Consider the following 27,965-nt stretch of genomic DNA (forward strand, 5'->3'; position numbering starts at 1 on the left):
TGTTAGGAAGACTAAGTGAACGCACAGCTGGGAAGGACTTCAAACAATGTTGGCACATGGTAAACACAATACATTGTTTGCTAAAAGGATTTTCTAGGTAATCCCATTCAGTCTTGTGGCTTTAACCATGTGTATGGTGATTCCCAACCTACATCCTTAGGCTGGTCCTCTCTTTGAATCCAGACTGCCCACTCGGCCTGATTTAAAAGACAAAGAAGAACCCTTGGTTTCCCTTCACAAACCTGCTTTTTCCCTGGTCTTCCCTATCCCAGTAACCATGCCTCCAGGTGCTTGGGCCCCCAGTCATCCTGATCCCTCCCTTTCCCAACTCCCTCCCATTCATCTCTAAATCCTGGCATCTCTACCTTTAAATTGGAGATCCAGGATCGGATCACTTCTCACTAGCACTACTGCAGTAGAACCCTACCTGGTGTCTCTGCTTTTACCCATTCCACCTTCTCTGGGCTGTTAGCTAAGCAGCATAGAGGATGATCTGACTTCAGTTCATTTAAATCCAAGACATGCCACTCCTTTTTAAAGCCTTTCAGTAGTTTTTCATTTAAAACAAAAATCACCATCATGATCTTCAAGACTTTACAGGATATGACTCCTCACAGCCCCTCACCATCTCTTCCCTTACAATCTCTTCCCCTTCATCACTCTGTTCCAGCCCCACCAGCTTCTCATTAAGCAAGCTTTTACCTCCCAGCTTTTGTACTTACTGTTCCTTCTGCCTGTAATGCCCTTCCTCCAGGACCCTTGGACACTCCTTCTTCTGTTACCTTAGCTGGCTTTATTTTTCTGTACAGAACTTGTACAGATCTGAAATATATTCACTTGCTTACTTCTGCATTTTCTGCCTCCCAGCACTAGAAAGTAAGTGTTATGACAGCAAGGATTTGGTCTGTGTTTGATGCTCATTTTTTTCAGTGCCTAGAATAGTGTCTGTCATGTAGTATCCACTCAATAAATATTTGTTGAATGGACAAATAAAAGATACCAGCCCTTTGGAGATTCTAAAAGTATTCGAGCATCAGAAGCCTCTTGTAGAAACAACACATCACCCCTGTGAAGCAATTAGGGGACCCCAGCCAGTGCATAAAAAAATAAAAAGTTGAAAATGTGTGATAGGCCTTAAGCTTCCTCCCTAGAAAAAAAGAGAGACCAGAACCCCTTTTCCCTACATTCAAGCTATGCTTTCTCATCAATTTGGATGTAGCAAAAGAGAAAAACATTTGTTTTGCTGGCTAACACTGCATGAGACACAGATACTGTGTAAGAAGACAAAAGAAAAAATGATTTTTGCATCAATGTCTTGAGCTTGCTGTCTAATGACCTCATAAATACACTCTCCAAAATCTTCAGAAGAGTAAAAGTGGGTATAATTGAACAAATAATAGTTGCTTTGTATCTGATGTTTAAAGAGGAAAAAATGGAAAGAAATAATATGAGATGACATTCAATTCTGTATTTGAAGTCACTGAAGTGGAGGACATATATTTTTTAAATATGGGAAACTGTATTGGATGCACATATATCCTGAATTTAAAATAATTTAAATTCCAAAAATAGCTGTATCAGATTTAGGCGCATATATTTCTTAGGTATGATGCAGCTAATAGCCTTGACCAAATCAATTCATGACATGGTGAATATTTCTGCATATAAGTACTGAACAAAGTAAAGCAAAATAATGTAAGAGATGGGGAGAAAGTCATTGGCACTTTTTTGCTATACATTTATGATCTAAGATTCATAAGCAGAAATATAAGTAATAAAAGTACATGTATATTTATGCTTCTCTCACAATTTCTAGATTATTTTCTCTTTTCATCTCCTCTCCCCTACAAATAATTATTTTTATAATTTTATGGTTTCCATAAATATGAACCAATGAACTAGCTGCTAGCTCAGAATTCCCATTACTTTAGCCTGGAACTTAGACATGTGAAAATTGTAAAATGATGCTCTGTTAAAACTGAAGAGTCCTTACTCCCAAGTCCCACAGCACTAAGAAAAGTACTTGAGTCACAACATAGAAGTACCTGTCTTGATCCATCATGGTTTCAAGGCATTGAAAAGACACACCCCAAGGCAAAGAAATAAGATAAATAAGCAAACAATCAAAAGTGGTTCTATCTCGGGGGTGGGTTCATAGTAATACTTATTTTTATTTTTTGCATCATGCTTTTGCACAATGTATATGTTCTACTTTGGAAATCAAAAAAAAGAAATCTTATAAAAACCTTCCCTAATATGATAGGTCTTGCCAATTAAGACAGACCAAATAGCTGTTTGGGGCATTTTTGATCTGCAGACTTAGCTCATTATTTAAGGTTAATGAGACTCATCTTTCCTAAAACCACCTCCTACCTGCAATTTCCTGCTTCCTCCCTCAGGTCCCCAGGACTCCTAGTATGTTCCTCTATTATGTCCTCATTCCATTATATGATACTTGTTTAGAATTCTTTCTCCCATAGGTTATGTAAATCTTTAGGCTCCACTGTCTAGGTATTTTGGCAAATAGCACTCACGCAATAAATATTTTCTTAATTGTTGCTGCACTGGTAACAGTTTGAGCAAAGAGTTAGACAATCTCATAGAATTCTTTGAAACCATATTCCAAACAAATGCTCCTGGTGGCTTGAAATCAGGACACACCTTAAGGAAAATTAATCAAGATAGTCATAGCAGAACATCTTCAATGGGTATGATAGGAAAATGTCTTATTGCAAAACTTTCTGCTACATGACCTTCTCTAGCTTCGAACAAAGCTATAACCACCCCTCCCCACTGAAGGAAAGAACAGCTTTGTCTATGGTGTTATGTGGTTGTTTCAGATGAATAGATTTTCAACTGCCTTTCAGAACACAACCTCAACCCAAGTCAAAGACATACTCTGTTCTGTTTCCTATAAAATATTCTTTGAGAAAGAATGTGAACAGGCAGTCACTGACAAGTATCCAATCCTGAGAAATAGATCGCGTATAAGAATGCATATACTTTAATAACAACAAACACTTTTTTCCAAGGGGCCTAAGACACTGTAAAATATACTTAATATTTTGTAGCACATGTTTGTGTGCCTCTTGTGTTCTGCTGAACCAGACTGGAGCTCACAGGAAAGGAGAAAAATCCTTCTGACAGGTGTGACTGTTCTAGGAGCATGGCCTGCTCCCAGATGCTATGGGACCTGGGATGTACACCAAACCCTGAACCAATGGCCTGTTAGCTTGTTGGCTATCTTATTTCTTTGCCTTGGTATGCATCCTTTGTGTGTTGTACTGTGCATTTGAATGGTAGATCACACATGATTTAACTGATTTACCAGGGGGTTTTAGATCATCCTGGAAATGCACAGTATATCCTAGGCTGGCTTCCCTAAGTACACACAATTTTCACAGTGGCATACTCTAGAGTTGGATATATTTTACCCTTTACAGACCTTGCCTTGGGTCTATGTTGGTAGCTGATTCTGCCACAAAATATCTACTTGGTTAGAATGCAGTACTGATTTAATCTAGCTATGAAATCAATACCAATGTAACCAAAAGCACTTAAGACCAAGAACTGCAAATCCATAGAGTGCTTTCCTTTCTGTGAAGCCTGGTGCATGCCACTGCTAAGGCTCAAAGGTCAGTGGGCCAAGACTTAGAGCCTCCTGGCTCCTCCCTCTGTTTTCAGCTCCAGGGATACCCAGGACAACAGATTCTTTGTTTCATTTCTTAGTTTTACAGGAATGAGTGAAGGTCCCTGCCATTGTTGGCTCCATATCTGCCCTTTTCATCCTTAGTTAAGAAGTCCCCGAGAGGAAATTCATAAGCAAAAAAAAAAAAAAAAAAGCCACCAAATCTTTCTCCTCTTGTAAAAATGGCAGTGCCTCCTCCCCTGAGGCAGACACACATTTTGTTCCCATGTCTGTGTTGCCTCTCATCCTAGTCCTCAGTGGATAGAACTTAAAAGTCACTGAAGGCCTTAAAAGTTTTTCGCAAATCCTCCAGAGACATGTTTTTTTAAGAAATCTTTTTGAGGAAGTCGAGGCCTCCTCCCTCAGGAAACAGCAGCCCTTAGCCAAGCAGGAATAAAATCCATAATGCAAAATATGTTAGTTGTTTTCCTGTTGGAATTTAAGGGGACAAAAATGGCCCCGAGAAATTAAGATATCAACGTGTGTGTTATATGTAAAGTGCACAAGTTAGAGGCTTGGCTGCAAGCCCAGTTCTATCCATTTCTAACATTTTGACCTCAAATAAGGAGATAAACTGGATGTCCTCTACTATCTCTCACAACTTAGGTAAATGGACCTTGATCTTTACAAGAATATCCCTGCCCCCAAGGCCTCTGCTCATTACTTTTCCATCTTGAGTGGTGGGTAACTTTCTTTAACTCACCTGAGTTATAAACTGAGAAAGTAGCCAGTGCCCCCTGTGTAGCCAGAATGAATTTGAACTTCCCTTCTTCTCCCAACTTAAACATTACAGAGTAGGCGTTTAATTCAGCCTCACACATTCTAAAGAACTGTTTTCACAATCGAACGTGTTAAGAAATCACTGCACATCAACAACTAGGTTTTTTTTTTCCCACCTTTAATTTTTATTATAATTCTGTAATACAGTTACCTGTTTCTATAGTAAAATGATACAACAAACACATTCAAAGTTTAGTTAGACTATGTTCCCGCCAAAAGGTAACCATTTTTTCCCATTGATTTATATTTATTTATTTTTATTTTTATTATTTTTTTAATCTTTATTATTGGATGTATTACAGATGTTCCTCATTTTTCTCCCATTGACCCCCTCCTCCCCACTCCCACCCCCCTCCTGCCTTTTCCCACACTATTGTCTGTGTCCATTGGTTATGCATATAAGTTCTTTGGTTTATTTCTTCCCACCCCCCAACCCCTTTCCCTTTGAGGTTTGTCAGTCTAGCAATGAATTTGTATTTCTTAATCCCTTCACCTTTTTCACCCATTCCCCCAACCCCCCTCCCATCTGGCAACCAACAAAATGTTCTCTGTATCTATGAGAATGTTTCTGTTCTACCTGTTCATTTTGTTTGTAGATTCCATTGTCGACAGATATGTATTCATTGCCATTTTGTTTGTTCATATATTTTATTTTTTTCTTCAAAAAGACCCCTCATCATTTCATATAATAACGGTTTGGTGGTGATGAACTCCTTTAACTTTTTCTTGTCTGGGAAAGTCTTTATATGGCCATTGATTCTAAACGACAGCTTTGCAGGATAGAGTAATCTTGGTTATAGGTTCTTGCTTTTCATCACTCTGAATATTTCTTGCCACTCCCTTCTGGCCTGCAAAGTTTCTTTTGAGAAATCAGCAGACAGTCTTATGGGAACTTCCTTGTAGGTAACTAACTGGTTTTCTATTGCTGCTTTTAAGATTCTCTCTTTGTCTTGAACCTTTTGCATTTTGATGATGATGTATCTTGGTGTGGGCCTCTTGGGGTTCATCTTGTTTGGGACTTTCTGTGCTTCCTGGACTTGTATGTCCGTTTCCTTCACCAAGTTAGGAAAGTTTTCTGCCATTATTGTTTCAAACAGGTTTTTGATTTCTTGTTCTCGCTCTTCTCCTTCTGGCACCCCCAAGATGCGAATGTTGGCAAGCTTGAAGTTGTCCCAGAGGTTCCTTACACTATCCTAATTTTTTTGGATTCTTTTTTCTTTTTGCTGTTCTGATTGGGCATTTTTTGCTTCCTTATATTCCAAATCGATGGTTTGCTCCTTGGATTTACGTACTCTACTATTGAATCTGTGTAAATTATTCTTTATTTCAGTGAGTGCCTCCTTTATTTCTGACTGTGCATCTTTCCTTTCTGACTGGTCCTTTTTTATGCTCTTGAAGCCCTACTAAGTTCATTGAGCATCCTTATAAACAGTATTTTGAATTCAGCATCTGTTAGATTGCTTATCTCCATTTCGCTTAGTTCTTTTCCTGGAGATTTTTTCTGTCCTTTCATTTGTGACCTGTTTCTTTGTCTCCTCATTTTGGCTGCCTCACTGTGTTTGTTTCTATGTATTACTTAATGAGAGGTATGGGGCTCGCTGAGACTAGATGCTGCTTGTTTGAAAGAATTTAGGAAAACCAGGGCGGGGCAACCAGTGTGAGCCAGGTTGCTGGAGTCCCAGATATGGCGGCTGTCTGCCGCCCCAGGGCAGGGCTCTCCAAAGCAACAAAGGCCTCTGACAGCACGTTTGTCCTGGAGAAAGCCCTTGCTCCAGTGCCAAACAGCTCAGTTCTTCCCTGTATGTCTGTGGTGCCCCTTGAGCTGCCTCCCCTAGAGGGAAAGAGTCCGATAAGTTTGCACGCGGGCCCTTTAAGGAGCTGCCTGGGGCTCCAGCCGGTCAGTTTCCCTGAGCCTCAATTTCCACTGTTTTTTCCAGCCAGAAGTTATGGGGACGTCTCTTTCTGGCACTGGAACCCTGAGTGAGGCATCTGGTGTGGGACAGGGACCCCTCAGTCCTCAGAGAGGACCTTCCCAGCCCAGGTGTCCTCCTGATTTTTATCCGCCACATGTGGGTGTGGGACCAGCCCGTCGTGCCTCTGCCCGCCTAGGAGTCAATGTGGCTGCTGCTTTAATTCCGTAGTTGTAGTTCAGCTTGATTTTAGGAGGTTTTGAAAGATGGTTGTTCTGTAGTTTAGTTGTAACTTTGATGTGGTTGTGGGAGGACGTGATATCGTGTTTACCTACACCGCCATCTTCAACAACTAGGTATTTTTGAAATTGAAGATTTTCTAGGAATTCTTTGTTTGCTATGTGTGTATGTATACGTTTAACAAAACTTGAAATTGATCCCTGTGCCAGAAATTTTTATCAGATGGATCTCTTCAGCTGTTGTTTTCTCTGTCTTTCAATGTAAGAGGCCTCTCCTACTAATATATTTTCAGAAATCAATGATCACAGACCTATCACTTCTCTTCCCCCAGTTCTAGGAGGCCCTTGATTCGTCATCTACCAAGGCCAGCATCTTCACCACTGGTTGGCATTTGGAGTGTGTGTGTGTTTTCTTCTTACATAGACAAAGATTTACTGTTCCAGGACTCTAACTTCTATGTGGTCCCTAATTCATAAGACAACCCCGCACTGGCCTCTTATAGCCGGAATCCTGAACCCTCCACAGTTCTGTGTCCTGGGCTGCATCTTCTTGCTGTGGCAGCAGGTTGAGGCAACGCCATGTAAAAAGGCTTTGTTAGGCTGGGACACAGCTGAAGGCTCAGCACCGGCAGAATGAGGAAGGGAAGCCCTAGACAGGCAAGATGGGTAGACATTTCAATTCAAAAATATCAAGAGAAGTAGCCTTTTATCCTTTCTTTTTCCATATGAATGTTGAGGATGGCCAAGCACCAGGGTACAGGTTGGGACTAGATCTACCAAGGATAGAGATCACTGCATCTACAAGGGCCTGCCAGCAGTCAACCTCAAAAAAGTTACCATTAAATTGACAAAACTAGCCCTGGCCTGTTTGGCTCAGCGATTAGAGCATTGGCCTGTGGACAGAAGGGGTATGGGTTTGATTCTGGTCAATAGCATATACCTGGGTTACACGTTCAATCCCTGTGTGGGAGGCAACCAATCAATACCTTGAAGTTTCTCTGTTTCTCCCCACCTCCCTTTCTTCCTTCCACTCTCTCTAAAAATCAATGGAAAAATATTCTCAGGTGAGGATTAACAAAAATAAATAAACAAACAAAAATTAGTTCCAGAATTGCTCTGGTTTTTTAATTTCTAAAAATTAGAAGACAAAGAAACATTCCGGAAATTACTAAACAGGATTTTTACTCATAGTTTCCAAGATTGTCTAAGCTCTTATAATAAGTTATTTTCAGATTTTTTTGTTTTAGTATCAGATTCCCTTCTCAACAAGAATCCATCTTTAGGGACATGCGAAACTGAGGCTAAGTGACATGTAGTAACTGATCAAGGCCTCACAGTTATAATGAATCAGCTGAGGCTGTGATTCAAGTCTGCTGCAAATGCTCTTTACACCAATCACTGAAGATTCTGAGGCTAAGGGGAGACCAGAATTGGGGTTGACTATGGCACGTCTTACAAAGTTAGCATTTTTATATTAATGCATTTTCATGTACAGGAAATGCGTTTTGACTCCAGGTAAATGGGAACTCATTGATAACTGGTTACTGAAGTTCCCCTTGCTGCAGGTGTGGGTTCCCACTTGGGTTTTTTTTATACCTCTCAGTGCACATGCTTTAATCAAGGGAAGCTTTCCTGCCAGTACTCTTTACCCCTACATTTTTCTGTGCTCAACCAGCTGGTGTGACCAGTTCTTTTGTTGGAACTTAAATCTCATTGTCAGTGTTGGAATAAGACATTTTGTGTTTGCGGACCTTTAATGGAGCACTTATCAACAATGTCCTGTGTCAGTGAGCATAGAATTACAGTTCTAGGCTGAAACTCAGCGTTGACTTTTGTACTCAAAGCCACCCGTTACTAGTTGACGGGAAGTTGGAGAGGGGCTGTGCATAAAGGAAATTCATGAGCAAAGAGGAAGGAGCTGCTAAAAGTTTGGCTTTGTTGTTTTGGAAGGATTTGGGTTGCTTTCTTTTCTCACCCCAGGCCTTAAAATGGCTCAAGGCCAGGCGGCTCTTGGTAGCTGTGGTGATTTTTGCCACCCATTTCCTAATAAACACAGAGACAAAAATCCTTTGTCTCCTGAGACTGAAACTGAGCAGCCAGAGGATTCTATTGTTGGGACCTGGCTGAGGAAAGGCCTGAATCAGAGGTTACATGGTGGGGTGGGGTGGGGTAGGGTGGAAGCTAAGGGAGAGCCCAAGTGCCAACCATGTTTCTCATTGCCCAATGAGCTTCTCCCCTTCTTCATTCACAAGGAATAAACCTGTTGTCTGCAGATCATCTCCTACCCTGTCCCTGCTCCTGTGAAGTAGACATTGTATCAATGCCTACCCTGGGCTAGGCCTGAGTATGGATGGCCTGGGGTGAAGCCAGGCTAGTAAGAGAGAAAGGTCCACATATGATGCCTCATAAAATGGGATAAGTGCCCCAGAGGTGTATACAAAATGGGTAGAGGAATTACCTGTGCCTAAAGTTTACTTGCAGCTATAGGAGAGGAGATAGGGGTGGAGACAGGCAAATCAGTAGTTAAGATGGTGTATGAGTAAAAGAAAAATTGTAGCACAACAGGAAATTTTGAGTAACACAATTTGGATTAGAACATAATATTAAAAACCTCTCTCTTAGATTAAAGGGAGAACATCACCCTGAGAAATGTATCTATTTGCCATTGCTCAGCCCCTCTTTCCTGTGTTTAAACTGTTCTTGAGTGTCCATTGGTATAACTGGCTCCTACCTACCTGTCAAAAGGAAACTCAAATCTACACTTTCCCACCAAATAGAGCTTTGTTTTGTTTTTGCATTCTTTACTTTATAGCAGGATTGCAGTTTTAAAAAAATATATATATATATTGTTTCTTTATTGATTTTAGAGAGAGAGGAAGGGAGAGGGAGAGAGAGATAGAAACATCGATGAGAGAGAACATTGATTGGCCACCACCTGCATGCCCCTCTCTGGGGATTGGGCCCACAACCTGGGCATGTGCCTTGACCACGAGTCAAACTAGTGACCTCTTGGTGCATGGGTTGACACTGAACCACTGAGCCACACTGGCCAGGCAGGACTGCAAGCTCTTTGTGTTAGGAAGACAGACAATGTGATGAATCTTACGCCATAATTAGGTCCTAGGCAAAGCAACTTGAAACCCTGGGCTTCGCTTTTGTTGTTTATTTTTGTTTTATTGATGAAGTTAACACCCTATTGATAATAATTAGCCCCATCAATTTGTCTTTATTCATTCTATGGCTGTTTATTAGACATTTACCATGTAAACAAGGAAAAAAAACCAACTATTCATTTTCTTAAAGTCTGGAAGGTCCACTGGGGACCTTCAGGGAATCAGCCCTCAAGCTGAAGAGCACTGACTCTTTACTGAGAGTTATCAGGGAGCACTTTGCTGGAAATCCAGGAAAGCCTGGGAAGGTCAAATTCAGTGGAGCCTGCCACTCACCCCTTCAAATTCCAAATCTAAGGCAGCCCTTGTGGATTACTCAATCCCCAATCCAACTCTGGGATTGACCTGGAAGGAGCAGGCAGCAGAAGCCGGGATCCCCTCCCAAGAAGACAGTTCCTTCCACACCTTTTCGTAAAGCCTGCTATTGGAGACGAAGGGCAGTGCCTGGGACCAGAATCTGGGGAGCAGGGAAGGAGACTAAAGGCAAAGCCAAGAGCATTTTAAGAGGTTGTGATAGTCTGTCCTCCACCCAGTTCTGCTGACTCAGTCAGCAAGTTGTCTCCAGGTGACTCAATTTACAGAGCCCATTAATTCTGCAAGTAGAAACAAAACAGAATCCTTAGATAAAATATAAGGGTGGCTTTTCCATGAAGGTAGTTCGCAAATGTACCAAATTCCAAGGCAGATGGGACCGTGTTTGTGCTAAGGAGTATACACTCACATAGGCACACACAGAAGGGAGCCCAAGAACTGTGGAGCAAGCATTACTTGATCAGAGACACCTTCCACCTGATTTAGTTCAACAGAGGACTTTGACATTCATCCTGTGAGAGGTTTTTAATAAACTATATCGATCTCTTTTTTAGTTGAACTATGATCTAACAGTCTGCTATCAAAAGGAAAATTCTTTTTTTTTTTTCGTATGTGCTCCTAGCGGGAACCAAACCCAGGGTTCTCTGGTCCACAAGCCGACGCTCCAACCGCTGAGCCAAACTGGCCAGAGCTAGAAAGAAAAATTCTTAGTACACTTTAAATATTTAATTGAAACAAATTTTGTCCTTCAAAAATAATCAAGCACATCTTATGGATGTGAATACAAATTGTCTATTTAAAATATTTAATTGTTCAGCTTATTGAAGGTGTATCTTTAACTCACATAGAGAAGGTTTGGGGGCCTTATTGTTTTTTGGGTTTTTTTGTAAGCTTGTTTTGTCCCCATGTCCTAACTCTGAGGACAAAGACATGGGAGAACTGCACCAGTGCAGAGACCCTTAGCCAATTGGACGTATACCACCCTTGTGGATAGTAATAACTTGGCATTTTGCTTTATGTCTTAGTCCTCTTAAACTTTATTTTTGCTAGTCAACAAAATAGAATTTTTATATTCTTATACATATTATCTATATATTATATTCTTATAGAGAGGAGATTGTTGACTATATTTACTACACCAGTATTTTTTCCACAAAAACAACCTTAAATCAAAGTTTTTGTATTTTATGTGCTGCTTTGTTAATTGTCTGTCATTAATTTGGGGAAACAAACAAACAAAAAAGACTGGACAGTAAAGTCCAAGTGTACACTTCTGCTCTATTGTTTGGGATGGAGCTTGGGAAGAGGGGTGGTATGCTGAGAAGTGTGAGGGGGCCATTCTGCGTGCCCTGGTTACTAGAAACTGCCTTGATAGATTATGCCATCCTCTGGAATTCTGGATTAGGACAAGAAAGAGCATCATTTGGAAATGGCTGCAAGTTACTGGTTTCTCTGAGATGAATTTTACTCTAAAATTTAATAAAACTCGACCTAATGACTTTCTGCCTGTCCTACTGTTACCAGAAAGGGGATCTGGCCCTTAGTGGGTCTGCCTAGAGCCAGCCAGTACTGTGTGGGTTCTTGACTTCATGCAGGAAAGATTTCACAATGAGTCCAGGTGACTTTGAGGGTAGGTTTACTAAAGCTGAGGACAGTGAAACAGGGAAGGGCTTAGCATAAAATAAGCAACAAGAGAGCCTAAGCTGGACTGCTTTAGCTCACTGGGACGTCAGCGAACAGGGAGCCCTGGAGACAGGTTCAGGGGTTTAGCCCAGGATGAATTGCTGCTGCCCATTGCTCCCCTGGTTGCAAGTCTCATGGGGACCCTTAGAGTTTAGAAGAAAGTTTGTGCCAGAGAAGGAAAGGCATGGGTGTGCTCTAGAGAGAGCCAGCACTAGCATCCTTTGTTTTGAGGGCTTTATCTCTCTCTTGCCTACAGGGATTTTAGGGGAGGTTTCAGCAGAATATTCATCCGTTTTCCAGGTGTGCCCTTTCAGGGTCATGGTCTCTACTGATTGGTCAGTGAACAAGGCTGGAGTTATTAGTCATTGCAGTTAGTCCTGGCATTGCCCACCTGGTTTTGCTGCTTTTCTGGGCCTAGACTGAAATACAGCTGAGGCCTAGACATTATCTTTAGGAAAATGACTTTCTGTATCTGGCTGTAAATTGTTCAGGCAGTTTGTCCAGCTGGTCTGTCTGTTTCCCACTTCTACTTGCCAAGGAATTTTCCTAGCTTTTTATCATCCTGCCTCATTACATTAAAATTCACTTTCTGCAATCACTTATTCTTGCACCTCCTAGGCTACTAACACCTTGCCCTGGGAATGAAGGGAATGCAACCAAGTGGAAAGGCCACTCTCATCCCACACTCTGAGAACCTTAAATCGGGTGTGACCAGAATGTAGCTGGTGCTGGCAAGCCTTGCCCCCCATGAGTGGGTGTAATGTGCTTCAGAGCCATGAGGCCTGGGTTGGTTGGAATGGGTGCAGAGATAGTGTAGAGTTTTCTAATGTTTGTTCTCCAATCCCAGAGGCACCTTACATTTGTGAGGCATTCTGTGGCTTGCCCAGTATTTTTACATGTGTGTATGGTCTCACTGAATTCATACTTGAGCTTCATCTCCCCAGGAAAGCAGACCTAGACACTTGGAAATAGTAGTAATAGCTGAAAAAATAAATGAATTTTATATGCATAACAGCCCATTGAGATAGTAAATATTTTTTCCATTTTTCCTAAGCTGTTATTTTGAGAAATTTCAAACATTCTTAAACATTACAGAAAAGTTGCAAGAATAGTACTGTTCACTTAAATTCACCAGTTATTGAAATTTTGCCTCATTTTCTTTACCTCTATACTTTCACCATTTTTTGAGGGAGTGGTGGGGCTGAGCAGTTGACATTTACTTTCCAACATTTTCACACTTTGCCCCTAAATTCTTCAGTATGCATCTTTTAAGAACAAGAATATTTTCCTACATAACCATATTAAAATTATCACACTCAGGAAAAGAAACATCAATGTCTAATAGACACCCTTATTTAAATATCCCTAATTGTCCTTTATAACTGCTTGTTATTCTGATGCCATATGTGATCAATTCCATGCCTACCATATGGTAATCATGTCTCTTCATTTTCCTTTTATCTATAGTAATCCCACAGCCTTTTTTTTTTTTTTTTTTTTAATGATACTTACACATTGAAGTATTCAGGCCAGTGGTTTTGCAGAAAGTGCATGAAGTGGATTTGTCTGATTGTTTCTTCTTGTGTAGTTTCAGGTTAAGCACATTTTGGGGCAGAAAACTACCCACGTGACATTATAACTTTGATACCAGGCCAAACCAGGAACCAGGTCCAAATGCTCAGTACTTGCCAGCCCAAAGATAGCTTCGAGGTGATTTTATGAGAAGGAACTTGATAATGGAAGCCAGCAAGCAAGGACACACCAGGGACTGTTCCCAGAGTAGTGTGTCCCTGGACAAAGCATCTAATGTGTCTTTATTAGGGGAAACACACATGGGGACATGCCTGTGCACTCCCAGTCAGGAAACGTGGCTGTACGTACACTGTATGTTCAAAAATGGCAGGAAATCCCTGCCCCCAGGTGGAGATTTTGGTATGATAATGAGTGTATAACTAGGAAAGTTCATGAGGAAGTCACTAGATGATCCTTCAGACTGCTCCAGCCGGTTTACTCCCAGGTCCTGCAAAACATCCTGGGCTTGTTCCTGAAAAACAATTAAGGTCATGGATTGCATGGGTATAAATAAACATCTGACTAAGTCTTGGTCTTTCTGTGAGACTTTCAGCAAATTATAAAATAGCATTATACAAACCTTATGAATTTTAGCATGATCTAAATGGGGTTACAGGAAAATCGAGGCAATATTATAAACTCTAAACAAGGCTAATCCCTGCTGGGTTACCTGCTAGGCTATATGTCAAGGTTAGGCTGCACCTCCTCAGAGCACAGCAGGTGTCTCATTTTTGGAGGCTGATCTCTGGGTTCAGATGATGTCTGCCAGGTTTCTCCATTGTCAGAGTCCCTTTTTCTCTTCATGGAAAGCAGTCTATGGGATAATATTTTAAAATGGTAAATCTTCTGTTCCCTAATATCTTTCAGCTACTTATGTTAGCATCCACTAATGATTTGTGCTTGCTACATGGTGGTGCATCAGTTCTACATGATGGTGAGTTACCACTTTCAGACTAGAAAGATGAAGCTCAGAAAGAGAAGTGGGTGTCTCATGAGGCCATCCCACTGTGACCATGTCACTATGTAATCTCTTAGATTAGAGCACATTGTTTTATCTTTTATAAGCCACTCATTCTTTGCCCTTCCTTATATTTGCAAGCAGACATATTTCAGTAATTACTCATCTCTACTAATTTCATCAGCTTCTGTGGTGGAATTCCCTAGAAGCAGAACCTGAGACGGATTGTTGTGCTGTGATTTATTGAGAGAGGCTCTCAGGAGCTGTGTGTGAAGGATTGAGGGATACAGTGTGGGATGGGGAGGAAACCAGGCAAAGATACGGGGCCAGCTCAAGTCTAGCCTCAGACTGATCCCACGGGGAGCATGAATAGCACCCCACAATTATCCTACCATTAGGCAAGAAGACCACTCCTCTACACCCTGTATCAATAGCAGTGCATCTTCTCCCAGGGGAGAGCATAACTTCCCAGGTATGTTCAGGAAAAGAGGTCAGCAGGGGCATGGGTGCCAATCTGATAAAAGGGGACTGGGCAGGGCACCAATAGCATTCACCACAGGTTCGACATGTCCTTCATTAGTTCTTTCCTGAAGATTGTCCTTCAGGTCGGCTGATAAAAGCCAATTTGTTCTGTAGTAATAGGCCATGAACCTCAAATGATAGCTAGCTGAATAAAGGCATTGGCTTAGTCATTTGCAAAGACAAAGTCTAATTTATGGTTGCTCCTTTATGAGGCCCCATGAATCTTATTTACCAACTCCTTGTTGAGGCCCTGGCTTTTGAGCCTGAGGTCAGTTGTCAGAACAAAGGCTTTTTAGCTTCTTGAAACAACTGAGGTGGTTGTTTCAAGGTACCCTCTTTAGGAAAGAAGACTGTTAACTTATTTACTCTCAGCACACCTGAGTGTCAGGATTGCTGTTTAGAGATTGTAGAATTTGGTCTTGGTAAATATCACCAATCTGAGACAACAGGAATGAAATGTTATTTCACTTGAGTTCTGAGTTCTTTCAATGGCATGTTATTGCCCCCCACCCCCCATCCTAATTAGATTTGAGTTCAAGTGTCCATTTTGCTCTTAGGTCTCAAGTAAGTACTCCTCATACTGGCAATATCATCCAGATATCTGTGGAAATGCAGAGTCTCAGGCCCACCCCAGCCCTGCAGGATCAGAATATCTAGGGCTGAAACAGGAATCTGTGGCTTAACAAACCCCAGGTGATTCTTTTATGTAGGTTCAAGGGCTAATCCAAAGCAGTGGTTGTAAACTTGGCTGCATATCGGGACTATCTGGGGAACTTTAAAAAACTGAGGTTTGCATCCTACCACATGTGTCTGATTTATTTGATCTAGGTGCAGTCTGGCCATCAAAACGTTTTTAAGGTTCCCAGGCAGTTTTAATGGGCAGTCAGGGTTGAGAATCGCTGGTCTAAAGTCTCCTCTTACCTTATGTGAAAGGAATTTCAACATCAGGTTCATTTTGAAGAGTTTGTTCTTATTAGCTGCAAAGATTCACTTCCAAATACCCAGAGGCCCTGGAATGTCATTTGCGCAATGAGAAACTGCCCTTTTTTGGCAGATTCTCCCATCTGGAAACACATAGCAGAGGTAAAGGAAAACATTCACATATTTGAGAGAAAATGAAATGGAACTTTTGAATTGGAAGCATGAGTCTTTAGATATGTAGAAAGTCAAGAAGGTGTAGAGGAGATGTTAGGATGGGGTCTCTGGCTAGGCCACAGGCTGTCCATTATGGGTGTTGACATTGAATCTACATACCCAAAAATGATTACCTTAGATGGGCTTCTTCCACATTCGATTCACCTTCCTCACAGTGGAGTGGTCCACATGGAAATAGCACACCTCCTACCCTCACTCGCACTTGTCATTCAGAACCATCACCCATCTTTCTCAATGTTGAAGGCTTCATCCAGGCTACACATTTGGAGTTTGGGGGATTTTAGATATTTGAAGACTGGGTATACCCCAACATGAACTTGGCTCTTTAGACATGAATGATCAGGTCTGATGTTCCTGCTGGCTGCTCTAGGACCAGCATTGATGACCAGGTCATTGGGAGCTAGAGAAAGTGAGAGTTCTGAGTGTGGGTGAGCAGAAGCGATCTCAGAGCTGAAGCAGCCTTGGATTGGAATTTCTACCTTCTCTCTCTTAACAAAGCAAATTGTACTTGAGCAAATTACTCAATCAGTCTGAGCCTCCCGGTCTCCCTTTTTAAAACTGGGATCCCACCGCCCTGGCCGGTTTGTCTCAGCTGTTAGAGTGTCGACCTGCAGTCCAGAGAGTCCTGGGTTCAGTTCCCGCTAAGGACACGTACCTCGGTTGCAGTTTGTCCCCGGCCCTGGTTGGTCATGCGGGTGGCAACCACTCGATGTGTCCCTTTCACATCGATATTTCTCTCTCTCTCTGTTCCTCTCTCTCCCTCCCATTCTACTTGAACACAAAAATGAAAAAATGTCCTCGAGTGAGGATAAAAAAAAAAAAAACTGGGATCCTAGTACCTTCCTTTCAGGGCTATTGAGAGGAATGAATGAGAAAATGTTTGCAAAGGGCCTGACTGAAGGTAGACACCTCATAGGTACATGCTCTCTTGTGTTCATGATCTTACTCATTACCTGCAGAGTTGGGTGAATATCACACCACTTGAATTTCTAGTTCTGCCATCTCATGGCTATTTATAACTCTGGACAACTTGATAACTTCTTAAGACTCAGTGTCCTCATTTATAAAATGGGGACTAATCTAGTTCTGCCATCTCATGGCTATTTATATATTTATAACCCTGGACAGCTTAATAACTTCTTGGACTTCAGTTTTCTCATTTGTAAAATGGGGACTAAATACTCAAAAACAGGATTAATGTTGGGGCCAAAGGCACTATGGAAGTCAATGTGATTTTTTTATCGAGGTTTCACTCATATAGCATACAATTCAAAATTTAATATGTATAATTCAGTGGTTTTAAGTATATTCATAAAGTTATATAACCATCAGCACATCTTATTCCAGCATATTTTTATTACATCAAAAAGAAACTCCATACTTATTTGCAATCACTACCCATACTAGACCCTTTCCTCGTCCCAGGCAACCACTAATCTTTCTATCAGTATATATTTGTCTATCTAGATATTTCATATACACAGAATCATAGAATATTTGTCCTTTTGTGTCTGGAGTTTTTCACGTAGCGTGATGTCTTCAAGATTCATCCACATTGTAGCATGGATCTTTATATATAAAAAGGAAGAATGAATATCATGCTGAAAAAAAGTATGGCTATACCACATTTTATTTATCTGTTCTTTAGTTGATAGCAAATTGGGCTGTTTCTACTTTATGGTGATTATGAATAATGTCAATATGATTTTATGAATAGTGTAGCAACATACCACTGTAAGGTTTCATTACAAACAATATTAGTAATAAAGATACCTACATATGTGAAAAGAAATGAAATCCAATTTATTTGGTCACAAAATGAGTGTGTGTGAGTGTGAATGTTTGTTTTTGCTTTTAGAGCATGTCATGGTCATCTTATGATACAGTCTGTTGAGCTTTAGGACTTCATGGTTCCATATGGAATTTAGCACTTAGGTTCTGTGCTCAAAGGAAGAAATGTTGTATGCCAAAAGATAGACTAAACAACCTGAAGGTTGTTTAAGAATCTTTACAAAAAAGGGCTAGAAATAGAAGGTTGGGTCTGTTGAGTGTTGTTGAGTATGCCTTTTAATATTAGGGCTATGGAGTGAAATATAACATGGTGTCTGCCCTCAAGGCTTCCAGTCTGGAGGGGAGGACAGATGAGGTGGTGATGACAAGATGGCTATGACAGTGTCCGTGTTAGGGAAATTTTGCTGCAGCCATTTGACCCCCGCCAATTCTCTTTTTCCTAGCATGGTAAGACACAAGGATGATGACTGTTCCAAGGAAAAGGATGTGAAGACCTGTCCCCGGGACTCTGGCTATGACAGCCTCTCCAGCAGGCTTAGCATTTTGGACCGGCTTCTTCACACCCACCCCATATGGCTGCAGCTGAGTCTGAGTGAGGAGGAGGCAGCAGAAGTCCTACAATCCCAGCCTCCAGGGGTAAGACTCAGAATGCAGAGAAACAGGTTGAGGCAGGCAGCCCTGCTGTATCCTTAAAGAGAAAGGCTTGGAGTTCTAGAAAGTTCTTTGCAGCCTGTAGCAAACATGGTTCTTGATGTGTACCTGGGTTGCAATGCAGGGAAATTCTGGTGGCAGCTCCCAGGAACAGAGCCCTTCACAATTTGCCTTTGTGTCTCCATCTACTCAGTTACTGTGGGAAGAGCAGGACTCAGCAGGACAACAGCACCTCAGTAATGAGGAAGGGCTGCTGGCCAGAGGCCCTGGGCTTGACTTCTTGAGACCAGACATTGAGGAAGAGCCTGTTCATGGGGTTTTAGTTGCCCCTGTTGTTTTACTTTCATTCTGAGCCTGGGGGCCATAGCAGGGCCCAACCATTCGACTTGGGACCCAGCCTTCAAAAGTTCTTTGTCTATAGATTTGTCTGCTCTGGCTGATGATGATGAATTTTCCTGGGCTTTCTCAGTGGCTTTCCACATGGATCAAAGTCTAATTCAGTTTCTTCAGCTACTACCTACTCAAGTCTGTCTCATCTTGATCAAGATCAGGCCAGAACTCTATAAAAGTTCCTCCAACAAAAAGTTATTCAGTGATTGGTATATCGTTTGCTGTCAAATATGGTAGCCACTTGCCCCATGTAGCTATTTAAATTTATATTTGTTAAATAAAATTAAATGAAAACTTCAGTTCCTCAGTTCCACTAGCCACATTTTCAGTACTACTAGCCACAGGAGGCTACCATATAGGATGGTATAGACTATAGAACATTTCCATCATCACAGAATGTTCTATTAAACAATTCTTATATGCAGTGCCTACTTCCAAAAAAGAAAAAGGATAACTACAATAAATCCCAGATAAAATAAGACTTGAAACAACACATGGCAAGAGATAGAAACTAAGTGGGTGGAAAGGCAAGGACAAAATTCCATCAGTAGCTGGCTGAGGAATGTTGTAACAATTGGGCAGGAAAGTAAGTTTTAGAGTTTCCTTTGAGCCAGAGCCTGTCTGTTACCACTTTTTGATTTATAAGTAAGTCTTTGTTTCTCATCTGACAGAAAGAGACGGGATTAAGAACTCTGTTGGAACATGTTAAGGATGACAGGCATAACAGTTGATCATCTTTGCAGAGAATTCCTTGACGAGCATGCTGGGTTGTTACCTCTGGTTTTGGTCTGTATGATCAAGACCCCCTTCTGAGAGGCCCCCACTTTTTGGAGGTTGAGTTGTCTGCTCCTGCACTTCTGCCAAAAATTCTGAAAGAGGTGGCTCTGTTGCTAGGCAGCAATTCCCCTTCTGGTGTCAGGCATGTACACTCCTGTAGGGAACAAGTCAGGCAAGATGTTCTCTAGCCACCTACTTAATTCCCTGACCAGGACTTGCCCAATAAAATGGGGCAGGCTGAGGGCAGGGTAAGGACAGGAGCAACATGGATCAGGAAAGGTCAATGCACCAGAAGAAGCCAGAATGCTGAAGAATGAGAAAGCAGGTGTGAGAGGGAGATTTGAAAGACTAGCCATGGTGGCATGGGTTCTTGGGGTGCCCACCATCCTTGATTAATGTTCAACCTAAGACAGGGGTCTGAAAACCATTTCTGTAAAGGGCCAGAGTGTAAATAATTTTGGCTTTGTGGTCCATATAATCTCTGTCACAACCACTCAACTCCACCTTGTAGTGTAGACGCAGCCATAGACAGTATTTACATGAATGAGCATGTCTTTGTTCCAATAAAACTTTGTTTACAAGAACAGGTGGCAGGATGGATTTGGTCTGCAGGCCATACTTCACTGACTCCTGATCTAAGGCTGCAGAGATTCATGAAATAAGGCCTAGAGGTTGTACTCTTCCTGAGATCCCCACCTACATAAGGGATTATTACTTCTTTTCCACCAACCAACAGCTGCCTCTCAGCAGTGCTTTGGGCTTTTACCCATCAGGGTAGAATTTAGAAAATATCTGCTTCAATTTTAGTGTCCCAAAGACATGGACTTCCAGAACTGGCTACTAGATAAATTATATGGCTGCCTCCTCATGGGTACTAGCAGGAAAGAGAGAATTCAAAAGTCTTCCTGTTTCACTCTCTCTCAAACAACCCATTCCCATAATTTTCCCTTCAGCCCCACACCCCATCCCAGTGTTTCTTAGGAGCTATTGACTGGACATACAGACCAAAGAGAAGATCAGGTGGAAAATATAAAGACTGTAGATGACCGGAGAGCACAGTATTCAAATGCAGAGGAAAGAAGAGAAGGGGTTAAAGAAACAGGACAGTATAGGATTCTTGGAGAAGGATCATGTACTACAGAAGAGAACCAGGATTTAGCCAGGCCACCACTGCTCACTCCAGGGAACACCATTTTATTTGTAGTCTAGGTAAATAGTGTCCTCATTTTCTCAGTTTTAAAGTATGCAGGTCACAGCCTGAATAGCAGTAAATGGCATGCTTGCCTCTGCAGTGACAGAGGCCAACATGGTGTCCAGGGACATCAATACTGGGAGTTGGACTGGTTTAAAGCATGTGTCTGAAGATATTAGGACCTGGAGGGAACTGTCAAACATGAAGTGAGTCAGGAATAAATGGACTGCAAACCTTGGTGCTGGTTGTGATGAACTTGAGAGCACAACTACCCATCTTCCCAATGGAGTGTCTTATGTTGGCTCCAATGGATTGTCGCCATATCTGGTCTTGCCATGTCATCTCATTTTCCAAGAGAAGCTATAAATTCAGATTTTAATGTGAAAACAAATTTAAAAAACCATCCTGTCTTTTTATTGTTGACAACAAATTCAAATCTCTCATAAATATACCCATGACCCAAATTAGTGAATTCCCAATTCGTCAACCATCTTTTTGCCATGTTGCCTGTGTTTAGATTGATCTAGGTTTCATCAACCAAGATACCCATATATGACCAAGCTAGAGAATGTGTCACTCTAAAACAATCACCCAACTGAAAATGCTCCTGCAGGCTAAGGGAGCTCTTATTTCATGGAGAAGGTTCTGTCAAAGGGAAAGTGGAATCCTATGGAAGCCAGTTTTCAAGGACATGCATCTATGCCATTCATGCTGCTGGTCACCCCTTTCTCAGGGAAAAGAGTGTCCTTCATTGAGCCTGGCAGTTCAGCTATAAAGGGGGCTCTATTTGTGGGTGTTGAATGTGCAGCAAATCATATGCTCTGCTTCTAACCTAGATGTTTTCTAAGCTTAAATTATTTTTCCTCCTAGATTTTCCTGGTTCGTAAATCCTCCAAAATGCAGAAGAAAGTCCTCTCACTTCGCTTGTCCTGTGAATTTGGAGCCCCACTCAAGGAATTTGCTATAAAGGAAAGCACATACAGTAAGTGGTCACGGATGCTTAGATCTTGGTTGACACAAGGCCTCAGGCTTCTCAAGCAAGTGGAAATAGCCTGTGCTTAGAGACAGAGACATGGATCTGAGTCCTGGCATTGTCATTTGTTCACTGAATGACTGGGCAAGTAACCTACCCTAGGCACCTCAATTTTCTTATCTGTATAGTGGGTTGATAGTAACCTCAGAGAGTTGTTAACAGTTCGGTTAAACAACCTATATGCAAAGTGTGCAGCCTACTGCTTGGTGTGTGGCAGAGGCTCAATAAAGTTTGGCTTCCTCACTCTCTTCCCAGTTAAGCAGAGCATGAATTTGGTGCCCAGGTTTGCTGATGACTAAGCTGCAGGGCAGGCTGCCTTCTTATGGCACCTAATACTGAAACATGTATCTGCACATCTCTGTGAATAATCCTTGAGCAGATGTGTTCGCTCCAGGCAATCACTGTTCAGTTTTCTGTGAAATGCAGCTAATCAGAGGTAGGATCCGTCCATTTGGAAAAATTAACTAAAGCTTTGAGGGGAGAGCAGTATTCAATAGCATTGGTTTTCTTCCTGCTATTCCGTGGTCACTGGCAATGTGAAGTATCAGGAGACCAAGTTTTAAATTAAAAAGGGAACACACAGTTCTGAGGTACTGCCAGCCCCCAAGAAGGATTGCAAGAGAGATCTGTACCCCAAAGGGAAAGGCTTAATTAAAGTCACAGGTTAGCAAGCTAAAGTGTGAAGGCCAGGAGAAGCGAACTTGAAAGCCTGTTTTGACTGTTTCAATACCGGGACAGACCAGGATCTCACTTCTCAGTTTTGACCTAAGGGAGCCTCAGTCTCTGCATTTGAAGAACCTGAAAGTTTTGAGGTCAATTTAAGGGCAAGTATGGGATTCTACTCAGACCAACCTTCATAGTTTCACTAAGCCAGAAGTAAAACCTCCCATCCTTTAGGTGATCAGCTTCAAGGTCTGTGATGTTTGTCCTCTGGGCCTCACAAGGTCACTGATGCCAGTGAAAAACTTCCACATGCTGACACAGGAACAGTCATTAAACCTGGTGAATGATTCATACCAGTTTATTTACATGAGAGGTAATTAGAAGATAGATTTCAAACCTACCATTTTAAAGATAATGAATTAAATATTAAGTAAAAAAAGGCAATGTTGACTTGGCTTTTGGAAGTCTGCTAGCCAAATACTGTTTTTTAAATATCTTCTAATATCCAAAGTTAACCGTGAGAAGTTAGCCTGGAAGCCCCTTTAGTGGCTTTCTTGACGTTCATCTTAGATCCTTCTGAGCCAAAGGTTTTCCTCCCTCATTGGTCAAAACCTCTGTCACAACCAGGTAAAGTGATTGAAAGAGCTAGTATACACAAAGCATTAAGGTAGCCATAACTGGTTACCACAGGCCTTGGTCCCCCTGTGATGGCCCCTTCACAAGGCCTAACATCTCTGCAAATCAAGGTGGATTGGAAGAGGAAGGACTTGCTATAAAAACAGATAATTATTTTGTCATGCATCTGGAAAATATGGTTTAATAATAAATACCAACCAGCCAGTGTTGAGCTCAGTGGTTGAGCATCGACCCATGCACCAAGAGGTCGCCTGTTCGATTCCCAGTCAGGGCACATGCCCAGGTTGTGGGCCCGATCTCCAGTGTGGGCATGCAGGAGGTTGGCAATCAATGTTTTCTCCCATTGATGTTTCTATCTCTTTCCTTCTCCCTTCTTCTCTCTCTAAAAATCAATAAAGAATAAGAATAAGAATAATAAGTACCACCATATTCTTGTATAGATTGTTTTCACTTGAATTATTCCATTTTTAAAAATTTCAGTTTCCACTACTAACTGTTCTGGGAGACAAGTACTATTATTGTGCATTTTACAGATGAGAAAACCAAGACTCAGAGATGTTAACCTACCCCAAATGGTTGCCTCCTACTTAACTCACTAAATTGTGGTGCATATGTGTGTGTTTCTGTCAGTCTCTCTGTCGTGGTGTATGTGTAGAGGCATAGGTATGTTTTGGCTGCTACAGAAATACTGAATAAGCAAAATAATACAATATAGGCAAATAGTAAGCATAATAAATGAGGATATGGAGAGTTATAAAAGGGAGAAGAACTCATTTGATTGAGGAAATGAGAAATCTTCACAAAGCTAAGGATATTTGGAATGTGTTTGGAAGAAGGACTGCATGAGTGGCAACCTCAGCCAAAATGGTATGAGCAGTGGTTGGCAAACACATGAATGTTTGAAGTCAAACCATTCACTGCTGCACCATTTGGAAGATGTACTAACTGGCACACTATCTTGCCAGAGCATCTCTTCTCCATTAGAAAGTATGTGCACTTGGTAGTAGCAGTGGTGATGGGTAGGGTAAATGGGTTTTAGAATTTTTCATACTGAATTGAAACAAAAGCTGACTTATAGAGACCTTGAGTTATTCTCCAAGCTTTGAGATCCTTCCTTTTGTCTTTACCAGAAGTGGACTGTTTTGGCAAAGAGGAAGACAACTCAGGAGGTCTATCTCAGGAAGGTCAAGGGCAGTGGGGCCTTGGTATTCCCTAAGTCCCATCATATGCTGATGGCCTTTCACTCCAGCCGGACTGGACCCTTGACCCCTGCCCAACTTTGTGTTCTGAACTTAAAAAAAAAAGATGGTTGTGCAATTTGAATCTGTGCTGGTCTGTTTACCAGGATTGGAGCATGTGCTCTGAGTGAGTCAGGGGCTGAGTTTCTAAGGCCATCCACTCTTCACTGGCCTGTTTCTGGCTGACATACACCATCTTCACAGCTGGGTCTGGTAAGCTGCACAGTAGTCATTTTGGAGCACTGGGATGGACCTGTATAAGAAGCAGGCAACAGTGGAGGGGCTTTCCTTTCTCAGAGCATGCTCAGGGACACTCAGCTGCTTTCCAAAATCTCTCTTTTCCAGCTTTTTCCCTGGAAGGCTCAGGAATCAGCTTTGCAGATTTATTCCGGCTCATTGCATTCTACTGCATCAGCAGGTAAGGCCTCTTTTTGTCGTGTGGTTTTCAACACCTGCTTGGTATGCAATATAATTGGCCCAGGGTTTCTTGATTAAAATGGGTCAGAGGGATCTAGGAGGCTTTCCCATTGGATGTCACTGGAAGGATTAGCTACTGAAATAAAATGGTCACCAAATCCACTATGCCAGGCTTAATATAAAAATAATGGCCCATCTAAATGTAAAATGTCATTAATTGGAGAGAACAAATGGCAGTGGATGCATGGAAGCTACACAGATGATCTCCCAGGACCAAATGGGAATTACAACTAAAATAAAAACAAATCATCAGAAAAAAAGCAACAGAAAAGCAGCAGGACAGACCATATAACCAGGGACACTGGTAGGATCTGGGGAGGCACGAGAGGGTGATGAGCTGGGAGCCCACGGACATCAGAGGTCTTAGCTGTGAGCAGCACCATCGGGGTTAAAATACCAAGACTGCTCCAAAGCGCAGACCAAAACAGAGCACTGAATTGGCTACAGCCACTCACCAGGGGCTCTGGCAAAGAGAGGGCAGACTGAACTGGAACGCTGTGGGGACACCTGGGATTTGGAGGGCACTCAGAGTTTTTGCTGAGTTGTGGTCACAAAGGACGATAACCAGCTTGCTTTTTCCCGGCCACACAGAATGGTGGAGAGCTTGCTCCTTCCAAGACCTGTGGAAAAAAGCAGTAGCCCCTCCCAGGTGAGGCAAAGAAATGCAAATTGAGGCTCATTAACAACCAGCATCTGTCCCACCCTCTGGAAATCTTCTTACACAGAACACCAGGGCTACATTCCAAGGCCCTGAGTAACTAAGACTAATAGCCTCCAGGAAAAAGCTAGAGGATAACTGAACCTTTCCTGGGCTTACAAATCTACCCAGGAAAGTAAGACTTGACAGTGGTGTTTAATGTGGACCCTCCCACGCTAATCCACACCAGGTAGAGGGAGCCACAAACAGCAGAACACCAACACCCACAGGGAAAATTTGGCAGGCTCCAAAACCCACCGAGATAGCCAAATGGGTGAAACAAAGAAACAAATCCCAAATGAAAGAACAACAGAACTCTGTCGAAGATGAGATGAATGAAATGCAGTTAAGCAAGTTATCAGAGGTAAAGTTCGGAGCGATGATCTTGAGGAAGCTCAACAGTATGAGTAAAAACATCAACACCATGAATAAAGATATAGAAACATTGAAAACCAACCAAGTGAAAATGAAGAATGACATAGCAGAAATAAAGAACACATTGGAAGGAATAATCAGCACAGTAGATGAAGCTGAGAACAGGATCAGTGAATTAGAAGGCAGGGTAGAAAAAATCAACCAATCAGAAAACTAAAAGTAAAAACAATTAGAAACAAGAAGATAGCTTAAGAGAACTGTGGGACAACTGGAAACATAATGACATTGGCATCATAGGAGGCCCCGAAGAAGAAGAAAATGAGCAAGGTTTAGAGACTATATTTGAAGAAATAGTGACAGAAAACTTTCTTAACTTGGTGAAGGAAGAAGGCATTCAAGTTCAAGAAACACAGAGAGCCCTAAGTAAGAAGAAGCCAAGCAGGCTCACACCAAGACATATAATAATTAAAATGCCAAAAATTAAAGACAAAGAGCGAATCCTAAAGGCAGCAAGAGATAAGCAACAGTTTACATACAAAGGAACCCCTATAAGTCTCTCAGCTGACTTCTCAACAGAAACACTTCAGGCCAGAGGGAATGGAATGAAGTAATCAAGGTAATGAAAAATTAGGATCTGAAACCAAGTCTACTCTATCCAGCATGTTATCATTCAAAATAGAAGGTCACATAAAGAGCTGTCCAGATCAAAAAAAAAAAAAAAAAATGCTAAGGGAATATGTTAACACCAGATCAGCACTGCAAGAAATGTTAAAAGGACTGCTGTAATTAGTAGAAGAAATAGGAAGAAAAATATAACCACATTAAACGAAAATGGCGATAAATAAGTACATATCAATAATCACCTTAAATATAAATGGACTAAATGCTCTGAGAAAAAAAAAAAAACACAGAGTAGCTGACTGGATAAGAAAGCATGACTCATATATATGTTGTTTGCAAGATACCCACCTCACAACAAAAGACCAAAAGACTCACATAGGTTGAAAGTGAAGGGATGAAAAAAATCTTCCAAGCAAACGAAAAGGAAAAAAAAGATGGGGTAGCAATACTCATATCTGATAAAGTAGATTTCAAAATGAAGGCCATAACTAGAGACAAAGAAGGAAGGCCACTACATAATATTGAAAGGATCTATCTAAGAGAAAGATATAACCTTGGTAAACATATATGCACCCAATGTAGGAGCACTAAAATATATTAAAAATCTTCTGGAGAATTCTAAGCAGAAATCAACAGCAATACAATCAGAGCATGGGACTTCAACACCACGCTCACATCACTGGATGGATCCTCTACACAAAAAAATTAACAAGGAAACACAGACTCTAAATGAAGCACTAGACCAAATGAATTTAATAGATATCTATAGAGAATTACACCCCAAAACTATAGAATTCACATTTTTTTCAAGTGTACATGGGACATTCTCAAAGATAGACCACATGTTAGGACACAAACTAAGTCTATACAAGTAGTTCAAGAAGATTGAAATCATATCAAGCATCTTCTCAGATCACAATGGCATGAAACTAGAAATCAATTGCAACAAGAACATGCAAAGATATTTGAAAACATGGAGGCTAAATAGCATGTTATTGAACAATGAATGGGTTAGCATAGAGATCGAGGAAGAAATTTAAAAATTTCTGGAACCCAATCAAAATGAACATACAACACCCAAAATCTGGGGTGCAGCTAAAGCAGTTCTGAGAGGGAAATTCATAGCACTACAGGCCTACCTCAATAAACAAGAAAAATTTCTAATAGACTATCTAACCTCACAACTTAAAGAACTAGAAAGCAAACAAAAAGAAAACTTTAGAGCAAGTAGAAGGAAGAAAATAGTAAAGATCAGAGCAGAAATAAATGACATGGAGACCAAAAAAACAATTCAAAGGATCAATGAAACAAAGAGCTGATTTTTCGAAAAGATAAACAAGATTGATGGACCCTTAGCTAGATTCACCAAGAAACAAAGAGAGAGAACCCAAATACACAAAATCAGAAATGAAAGAGGAGAAATAATAACTGACAC

At 41.4% G+C, this 27,965-nt stretch overlaps 1 protein-coding gene across 1 annotated transcript in view; it reads left to right on the forward strand.

Moving 5' to 3' along the window:
* RIN2 (Ras and Rab interactor 2) overlaps positions 1–27,965 on the forward strand; it is a 114,653-nt gene that overhangs the window by 45,512 nt on the left and 41,176 nt on the right. Inside the window, exons 3-5 of the mRNA XM_036245782.1 lie at positions 18,224–18,416; positions 21,661–21,772; positions 24,706–24,778. Coding sequence (XP_036101675.1) covers positions 18,224–18,416; positions 21,661–21,772; positions 24,706–24,778 — 378 coding nt within the window. The remainder of the gene's footprint in view (positions 1–18,223; positions 18,417–21,660; positions 21,773–24,705; positions 24,779–27,965) is intronic.

This window comes from Molossus molossus, unplaced genomic scaffold (assembly GCF_014108415.1).
Source record: "Molossus molossus isolate mMolMol1 unplaced genomic scaffold, mMolMol1.p scaffold_m16_p_6, whole genome shotgun sequence".
Lineage (NCBI taxonomy): Eukaryota > Metazoa > Chordata > Mammalia > Chiroptera > Molossidae > Molossus > Molossus molossus.